General features: G+C 44.6%; 1 protein-coding gene across 1 annotated transcript; it reads right to left on the bottom strand.

Annotated features, from left to right (window-relative positions):
• Window positions 1-1,341: 1,341 nt before the first annotated feature.
• On the bottom strand, window positions 1,342-10,120 carry LOC135717412 (nucleosome assembly protein 1-like 4). The gene is made up of 3 exons (XM_065239490.1): window positions 9,913-10,120; window positions 8,755-9,480; window positions 1,342-2,444 (listed from the first exon to the last, which is right to left on the bottom strand). The coding sequence occupies exons 2-3, from the start codon at window positions 9,443-9,445 to the stop codon at window positions 1,951-1,953; spliced, it is 1,185 nt and encodes a 394-aa protein (XP_065095562.1). The 5' UTR covers window positions 9,446-9,480; window positions 9,913-10,120; the 3' UTR covers window positions 1,342-1,950.

Genomic DNA, 10,120 nt, shown 5'->3' on the forward strand with positions numbered 1-10,120 from the left:
CTGCTTTGGTGCTAGGTGTAACAGGCAACGGATTTTCAGAAGTAAATACACAAAATAGGCATCCCGTTAACAAGCACTTTATTCGGTAGTCCGATCTGCTCAACTGGCTACTAACGACTGATACAATGTGTTTCTACTCTATGGAGGCAAGTGATGCCAGTTCTCCCAAATTCAATCTTCTTACACTAGGTGGCATTTCCTGGAGAAAAAGCATCTGTAACAGCTCCTCGTTCACGTTCAGCCCTGTTGCAAGTTCTTGCATTGTTGCAAGTCTCAGCAGTCTTTCCAGCTTTTCCTGTGCAGAGAGCTCAAGCAAACGTTCCTTGATGGCTTGGTATTTATTTTCGGCAGGAGTATTTGAAACCAAGTCGGCAATGTGCTTGAGCACAGACTGATCTACCTTCGCCAAGATGTGGTAGAATTTAGTTTGGTCGTTCTGTATAACACCGAGTGCAAATTACGCTTCTGCCCAGCGTTGGAAAAGATCGCGATATTTCACGAAGTTCACCAAAGGAAAAGTTCGCGAGTCATAGTGAGTTTTGGTGAACTTTTCCATCACTGCTTCTGCCTGAGCGAACCACATCTGTGGATCTGTTTTCATGAACTCAGGCAGCTTTACTGCTACGGCAGCTGTGGCTGGAGCTGGAGGATTCACCATTTTCTTCTCAAGCAAACGAAGATGGCACCGGCGGTTGATTTTTTTTTCTCAGCACTTCTCAACGACTCGCGGAAACACAAGTCGGCGGTCACCAATTGTGATTTTATTTCATTGCTACGCGACGACGGAGTACATACGAATGAACTTTCTCTCTAGATCAAACCAAGCTTTTCACAGGATGGTTGGATTAGCAAGGCAGGGTTGCCATAAACTCAACAACGGAATAGTTTGGAAAAACAGCAGAACGCGTTGTCCCATTACATAAGAAGCAATAGGAGCGAAGCAATCTTGAAACGCGTTTTTCTCGGCTTGCTGATTTGTGCTATGCATGGGACGGGCTTGCCATGAGCGGCAGTGCGGGGGGTAGGACGGTGGACGAAACCACCTACCGCACTCTTCGGGGGATTTGTGTAGATTCAATCGCTTCTGAGCAGTAAATGAAATCATTGTTTTTGTTTTCGTTCTTGGTGCGAAATTGGTTTTATTGACAACTTGTTTCCAATAAATGTAGTTCCTTTTCTAAATATGTTTGTTTTCAACAATGAAGCGTGTTCTCTCCAGTACTGCATTTACTGTTTTTTTTATCTTGTTAAAATTTATTCCTCCGATCACTTTTTGCCGAATAAAAAAAACAAGACATGATATCAGTAAATAAGGGAACGAAAGAAAAAACGAAACCAACATACGAGTACTAATTGTTTTTATTAGAAAAAATAATAATTATCTTAAGACATAGTAAAGGAAACTGCTCATCGTTAACATATTCACTTGGGAGTTTTGAGAATTGAAATGTCGATGCGGTGTATGTGTGTCTTTAGCAGCGGGATACATTCAAACGGGCGATAGAAAAACACAGTTTCATTAAACTGACAACTTGAACATGCATCGTTTCAGTTAAATACCGGTGTTGTAGTGGTGGCTTGATGGTGTTGTTTCTTCTTCTTTAATTTTCTATTATAAGCTGCATTAGATTTTACAATTCCGGATGGTTTAAGAGGTGTTTAGGTAGGAAGGAATCGTAACAGACATAGGTGATAAATCCGGCCGGCGTTTCGTGTGTTTATTCGAGCAAAAACATTTAATTGCTTATGCAAGAGTCAACTCCAATTCCGCGGTTCGAGCAATCCGCAACAATCCTGTTTATTTTATATATAGTTCATTATGCATTTATAATATGTGTATGCGCGTTTCTGTGTATATGTGTGAGTGTAAGTTTGCGGACAATAAAAACATATTATTCCAAATAAGCGGATAAGAAAATAATATGATTACACAGAATATCGAATTGTTTCCTACTGTTGTTGGCATTCGGCCGGATTCTGGGCTTCCTTTTGTTTTTTGCCGCCGACTGCGCGACTTTTCCGGCTCTTCGGCGGTGGCCGTTCTTCCTCTTCTTCCTCCTCCTCCTCACCTTCCTCCTCTTCCATTCCTTCCTCATCCTCTTCTTCTTCCTCCTCCTCTTCCTCATCACCATCGTCATCCTCATCCATCACCTCGCCGGTGTAGTAAAGGATGGCTTTCGGGATGATGCGGGCCCGCAGGAAATGTCCAATCTCAAAGTCGGACGCCAGCAGCATCTGGGTCTCATCGTCGACGTTCTTGTCATCGTCCTGCACCTGCGGCGGGTTGAAGAAGTTGAAGAACGAATCGTTCGGCAGCGTCTTGGTCAGGGTACGGATGACGCCGCGCTGTTTGTGCTTCTGCTGCTTCTTGACCGTCTTGACCGTCACGTTCTTGCTCGGGTTCCACTGGATCGAGCAACCGGTGCACTTGTAGATCTCGGGACCTACCGGGAAAGGAGAGATAGTGGTTAGTTATGGGAAGAATATGCTTGATTGGTTATCTTTATTTACGAGACTTTCAGTCTAAAGGCTGAGGGAATAAGATGTTTGTAGATGCTTCCGTAGTTTGAGATTATTCTGAACTCGATTAACACAGCAGGGAAGGTTCACATTAAGATAATTTCCAAGATTTCTGTTAAATTTTATCGAAATCTGATCAGAAATGACGAAGTTATGATAGTTTTAGAATTTTTTGGTATCAGACGATGGGGATTTGAGATTTAACCAAAAAAAATTGCTGGGTTCGATTTCCGACCTGGTCTAGGATTTTTTCGGGTTGGAAAATTTCTCGACTTCATTGCATTTGCCATAATTAAAATAATGCTAGAAATCCTGGGACATAGTGAAATCCGTTGGCCGAACTTTGGAGAACACAAGCTGCCTTCGGGACAGGTTCTTTTATATTCTGGTATGCGAGGTGAAAACGCTCCGCGACATCGTGCAGTTGGCTATCTGCTTAGCGCCCAAGCCACAGGCTGCGCTCATCAGGTTGGATCCTATCAATGAGAGAATATTCGTTGCCAGATTCAGAACACGGGTCCGAAACCTTACCATAATCCAATGTTATGCGCCAACCGATGCTGCCGAATTGCAGGACAAAGAGAACTTTTACAGTCAACTGAATGCTGTCGTGGATAAGACTCCAAGAGGCGATATCAAGATCTACACAGGCGACTTCAATGCGAAGATCGGCTTCGACAACTCGGACTATGAGCGCATTGTGGGACGCCATGGTCTCGGAGATATGAGCGAGAACGGAGAGCTGTTTGCAGAGTTTTGTGGCAACGACATGGTGATCGGGGGTTGGTGGGCGTTGGCCAGATTTGGATTTTTCGGATATAATCCTAAATAGGACCTAGATTATTTAATACTCTAGTATCCTCAAGTCCGTGCTCTGTCACAATGTTTCATTGTGATTAATCAACACTCAAAGGGGTAAAATCTCAAATTTGGGGTGAATTTGAAAGAAAGGTAACTTGGAGTGTAGAGCGCACTGCCCACTGGACGATTCTGAAGCCTGGCCAAGTGAGTGGGGTATGGGTTTATTTGATTGAACGTCATTTCCAATGTATATATTGATACATTCAAACCATTGGCATTTGAGATAAGACAGAGATAGGATGCGGAGGGCCCGCTTAGGGGAAGCGTAACCCATGTTATGGTTTCCATTTATTAAATAGTTCAGATAGGCTGGAAATGACAGGTTCATAGTGAGAAAATGTACCATATGGGGCCCGTTCACTGATCAAAATCAGATTCACATCGTCAGACTCTGCCCAAGAATAAGGGGATTGACGATGTCTTGTCAAGTTTTATTTTGAATTTGCGTTTTGCATTTAATACTCTAGTAAATCTCGCGTCCGTGCTCATTCACAACAGTGTGATGTGTCAATACTCGCTGGGTTATATGTCTTAGACCAGTTCCATATTAGTTTGCTATTAATATCTTCTGCATCGCAGTTCGCGATAGATTACTTATACTCTTTTCCGACTATAATAGTGTGAGGGAAGGGGGTGAGTTAAACGTTGCGATATGAGAGCGAATAGAGGCAAATAAATAGGGAAGACAACACCATGACCCAAATAAGTAACCAATGCATGCGGCTCACACTTAACTTGTTCTATTTATTTCTTTCTTCCTATCATGTACTAATATTAACTGCCTGAGGACAAATGGGAACACGACCAGAAGATCAATAGGAGAAAAAGAAAATTCGAACAAGAAAAGAATAATTAAACTTGCACCGGCAAGAGGAACCAGACATAAAGGATCATGCCGGTTGGAGACAGCCAATGTATACTGGACGAAGCTTGTATCTAGGAAAAGTCGTATGTGCAGGAAACCGTAAGTAGGATAAGAATCGTATAAGGTGTGTGCTTGCTTGATAAGATCCTAACTTTACTTTAAATACACGGTAGGAATCGAATATCCATTTATGATTAAGGTTTTGCCCATTTTTCAGTGGGAGTGGCAATACTCATTGATGAGTGATTTATCGTACCCATTTATTAGTAACTGTTAGCAGCTAATGATTAATTGATTTACCTATTTTAGAATTACCTATACTTCACATCAGAACCTCATTTCCTTCGAATACTACTCCGTCGCAGCACACACCTTATATGGATCGCTAACTTTTATTTAGTTTCAGCATTTTCGACATTATAATCAAAAGGTGAGTTTTAAAAGTATAATTACCATGCATATAGATAAGTTAATGTACCAGAACCTGGACGGACACGAGCCTACCCAGGGGAGGACCCGGATACGACCACCCATGTGTGTCTAGAGTATCGCACGAGCTGACGAGTGCAACGGGAAGGACAGTAGGTGTATAGACTAGGGGGTTGGTCCCTAGATAAGCCTTCTTAGCGGAAGGCACAGCCTATGCACTGAACAATTACAATTACAATTACAACGACATGGTGATCGGGGGTTCGCTCTTCCCCCATCGCCCAGTGCATAAAGTCACATGGGTCTCCCGTGATGGATATACAGAGAACCAAATCGACCACATCTGCATCAGCCGAAAATGGAGACGGAGCCTTCTTGATGTTCGGAATAAACTGGTCGGTGAGATCCGCCTACGCATTGCGCTGGTTCAACGGCGGGAGGAGTTACTCGGGCGGCGATTCAACACACGCCGATTGGAAGACCCAGCTGTGAAGAGATCGTTCGTCGAAGAACTCGAGGCTCACGCAGCTAATATTCCGTAGAAGAACAATGGACGAGCGTCAAGAATGCCTTTATTGAAACAAGCGAGAACAACCTCGGTGAACTGCGCACTCAGAGGAAGGAGTGGATCACTGATGAAACCTGGAGGAAGATCGAGGAGCGGAGAGAAGCAAAAGCCGCGATAGAGCGAGCAAGGACCCGAGGAGCCAAGAACGAAGCCCGTCAGCGGTATTCGGCTCTAGAGAGGGAAGTTAAGCGTTCCTGTATACGGGACAAGCGAGCGTGGCTGATGAAGGGGAGAAAGCCGCAGCAACTGGTGATATCCGCCTCCTCTATGATGTTTCACGACGCCTGAGCGGGGCAAGGATGAACCCAAGGATGCCTGTGAAAAACGCGACTGGACAGTTGCTCACCGAGCCCACTAACCAATTGAAACGTTGGTTTGAGCACTTTGAACAACTTCTCGAAGTTTCAACGGTCAACCAACCATCAACATCTCGGCATGATCCGCCAAGGGTGAGGCGCGTTACTCGCGTCAACACTGAAGCTCCATCATTGCAGGAGATAGAAGCAGCCAGTATGAAGTTCAACAAAGCCCCGGGGTAGAACGCATATCAGCAGAGATGCTCATCTGACCCCATGCTATCCTCACAAATGTTGCATCAACTGTTCGTCAATATCTGGGACACTACGACTTTTCCGGCCGACTGGGGGCGTCTTGGTAAAAGTCCCCAAGAAGGGGGATCCAACTGTATGCGACAATTGGCGAGGCATCATGTTACTGTGTATTGTTCTCAAAGTTCTGTGTAAAGTTATCCTCAATCGGATACAGGAGAAGATCGACGCGACTCTCCGACGACAGCAGGCAGGATTCCGTGCTGGAAGATCATGTGTGGACCATATTGCCACGCTCCGCATCACCTTGAAGCAGGTCAATGAGTTCCAAAAGTCCCTGTACATTGACTACGAAAAAGTTTTCGACCGACTTAACCACGAAAACTTGTGGGGCGCTCTGAGACGCAAGGGAGTCCCTGATAAGATCGTCAACCTCTTCGAAACGCAGTACGAGGCTTTCTCATGCAGAGTGTTGCACAACGGAGCTTTGTCTGACCCGATTCGGGTAATCGTGGGTGTGAGGCAAGGATGTATATTATCACCGCTACTGTTCCTCATCGTAATCGACGAGATTATGGTTGGAGCCGTTGACCGTGTACCGAACCGTGGGTTGCTGTGGCAGCCTATTACTATGGAGCATCTCAACGACTTCGATTTGGCTGATGATGTTGCGTTATTAGCACAACGGCGGTCTGACATGCAGAGTAAGCTCGACGACCTTGTGGAACGCTCCTCTGAAGCAGGTCTAACCATCAACGTCAACAAGACCAAATCGTTGGATGTTAACACGGAAAACCGTTCCAATTTCACGGTAGCTGGGCAGGCAGTGGAGAAAGTCGAAAGCTTCCAATATCTTGGCAGCCAGATAGCGTCGGATGGCGGCACCAAGAGCGACATAGGTGCACGGATTAAGAAGGCGAGGGTTGCTTTTGCCAGTTTGCGAAATGTATGGAGAGCGAATCAGATCAGTCCACGCACCAAAATCCGAATTTTTAACTCGAACGTGAAGTCTGCGCTGTTATACGCCAGTGAAACATGGTGTGTATCAACGGAGAACACTCAGAAGCTGCAGGTGTTTATCAACCGATGCCTGCGGTACATAATTCGTGCCTGGTGGCCCCACAATTGGATCTCAAATTCCGAGCTTCATCGTTTGTGCCATCAGAAGCCCCGATAGAGACAGAAATTCGTGAACGGAAGTGGAGGTGGGTCGGCCACATACTACGACGGAACAGAAACGAAATCTGCAAGCAAGCACTGGACTGGAATCCAGCAGGACATCGCAGCAGAGGCAGACCCAGAGGCTCGTGCCGGCGGAGCCTAAACAGTGAAATTAAGAACGTTGACCGAAATTTGACTTGGGTACAGGCCAAAGCTAGTAATCGCCCAGGATGGAAATCTTTCACAAAGGCCCTTTGCACCCCTGGAGGTGCGCATGATCGTTAAGTAAGTAAGTAAGGAGGAAGGAGCTCAACGGTCATACAACGACTATTTTGCAGAAGTAACTGTTTACACGAGCGAATAGTTCCGAAGACGCTTTCGTATGCGTAGGTGATTGTTCTTGTGTATTGCGAAAGCATTGGAGCGGAACGAATATTTCATCCAGAAGCCAGATGCAACAGGAAAGTGTGGATTGACAAACCTACAAAAACGCACGGCAGCAATCCGACAGTTGGTATATGGATCTTCATCGGATGCTACTGACGAATATGTTCGGAAAAATGTCTGCGGGAATTCTGCCAGATTTTTTAGTGAAACGTATCTGCGTTTTCCAACCCGCGAGGATCTTCAGAGGTTGTTACGTATCGGAGAAGAGCGGGGCTTTCCAGGAATGCTGGGTTCCCTGGACTGTACCCACTGAAGATGGCAGGCCAATATAAAGGAAAAGAAAAGAATCCGATCATCATCCTTGAAGTGGTGGCATCCCAGGATCTATGGATGTTGGCATGCATTTTTGGAATGCCTGGTTCTAATTACATTAACGTGCTTTAAAGATCAACGTTTTTCACTTGTCGAATTGTCAGGCACAATAAACAGAGTGTAAACAACAACCGCTCACACGACAGACGTTGATATTTAGGCTTATTGATTTACTAATCAACAAAACCGAAAATCCACACAAGTGTTGCAAGTACCCCGTTTCTAGTCTGAACTCTATTTGAATTCTCTTTGAAATTGCCTTGGAATGCTCCACAGAATTCTCTTGTAAATTTACTTTGAATCCTACTCAGGATTCCATTGGAATTCCACTCAGAACTACCATGGAATTCCCCTTACGTTGCACTTCACTCCTAAAAATTCGTCGTTTGATATTCTCCCCTGGATTCCCTTGAAATTATTCAAGATCTCTCAATACTCGCATGAAGAATGTTGTCATGGTTCTTGGAATTTATTCCAGGTCCGTAGCCTTGAATATTTATGTTCGTTCCAGATTCTTGAGAATTTCTCCAAGTTTATTTCATTGCGCCCAAGATTTCAAAAAGTAGTCTAAGTTTAAATCCTGAAGAAATTATCATGTGCTAAAACCTTTAAAAACACACAATTAGAATATATAAGAATAAATGTAACTAACGAGTAAACTAACAAACTAACGAGGAAGAGTTGGATTGTATTATAAACAATATTTTAAAATACCTGAGAAGGTTTTCTAGCAAAGTTCAGAGTATTACATTCTTAAAAATTTGCTGAATTCCTCGTTTTTTCAGGTAAAATAAAATTCCTCGATTTTCCAGGTTTCTCCAGGTATTAGACGAACATTGTTTACTTCAAATCGTGTTGTTGTCTTCGGAGCTTTTATTTCTTGCTGCATAAGGAATAAGTACACCGAAGACAACAAAACGATTGATGTAAACGTGCATTTCTATCACACTTTTTAAAAAGTGAAAACGCAGAATTCTGGTTGACGTTCTACACTAATCCTTAGATCTGTTACTCTTAAAATCGACTAATAAAGAAAAACTCACCTTCAAAGCTGAAAGGCTCCTCCTCATCCACTTGGCACCGCATGAAGTATGTCTTGGTCAGAACCGCATCCTTGAAGAAGGCGTTCGGCGAAAAGTGGAACTCCAGCACGTAGCTCATCGGATCGGTTTTGTACACAATGTTGACGTTGGTCAAATGCTCCAGCAGCGCTTCGTCGTGCGGTTGGATCATGTCCGCCATGGTCTGAGTGTTTTTGAACACGGTCAACCAGAACGCCGGAATGCCCTGCGATTCCTTGATGACCTTCGAGTGCTGGTTCTTGTAATTCAGCGCCATACGCTTGAACCGCTCCGTCACTTCGGCATCGATCTCCTTCTCGTCGTCGCTCTCATCTTCCCATTCGGCTTCACCGGCTTCCAACTCGGTTTCCCCAGCGATGACGCCCTTCCGACGGTCAACCAGCGGCTGATACAGTTCCTGATATTTGCACTCCAGGGCGTACACTTCCTCGAAGAATTTCGCCTCCAAATTGAGATACTTCTTCTGCAGATGCTTCAGGGCGTTGATCTTATGTTGTACATTGCCGGGCAGCGCCTTAATCACTTCCTTCATCATCATGCGGCGCGAGGCCGAACACATGTAAGCCGGATCGTCTAGGAACTCTGGCATCTGGTCTTCGCTATCGGAGGCAGACTCGACGGCCTTCACGGCGTTGCTTTCGGTTCCAGTCATGTTGTTCTAATTTGGCTAGGAACAGAACTGTCAATCTAAAACAAAGTGGGAAACGGAAAATATCGATTAATTCGTTAATTACTGCTAAAACATCGATTGAAAATTTTGAAATGCAAGCAAATCTAGGAAATGACGCACTTTTTATCCTGGAATCGAGCACATAAAAAAACAACGAGCAAAAATCAAGGTTATGTTCTAACTCGCTCGCCTTTCCTCCAAACAGTGAACATGAAGACATGAAATTCCCACTTGGCAACAGGCTTTCTTGTGTTATTCCCCCAGACACAAATTGCATGTTCTAGCTCCGAAAGGAGCTATCCCTCTTCACGCAAAGCAACGGACCAATTACGACGTCAATCACGCAAATTGGAGTATCTGTATCTACCTACCGAAACGGATCGCACACGACGGCGAAAAAAAGAGTCGGAAAAAAGCACATGTGGATTCTTCTCCATTTTGCGACTTACCTTCCCTGATTGAGGAAAAAATATTCTCTTCTATCACAGGAAACACCCTTCCTTACACACGCTGGTCAGCGGACGGAAGCACCAGGAGACAGCTGGTTCTGGTGGCACACGCGAAAATTCCTTCACTGCACGAATCCTTTCGAAGGTTTTTCACACCAGGAAAACTCGAATCACTCGCCAACGACACGACCAACCGGGAAACAGTAGA

Source organism: Ochlerotatus camptorhynchus, unplaced genomic scaffold (genome assembly GCF_037179485.1).
Source record: "Ochlerotatus camptorhynchus isolate MF236.1 unplaced genomic scaffold, CSIRO-AGI_Acam_v1.1 ptg000055l, whole genome shotgun sequence".
NCBI classification, from domain to species: Eukaryota; Metazoa; Arthropoda; class Insecta; order Diptera; family Culicidae; genus Ochlerotatus; species Ochlerotatus camptorhynchus.

Bases quoted from the DNA above. Each gene is read 5' to 3' on its own strand.
- LOC135717412 (XM_065239490.1), bottom strand. From the start codon at position 9,445: ATGACTGGAACCGAAAGCAACGCCGTGAAGGCCGTCGAGTCTGCCTCC. The intron at 2,445-8,754 runs GTGAGTTTTTCT...CTTTCCCGGTAG, and splicing joins GGAGCCTTTCAGCTTTGAAG to GTCCCGAGATCTACAAGTGC.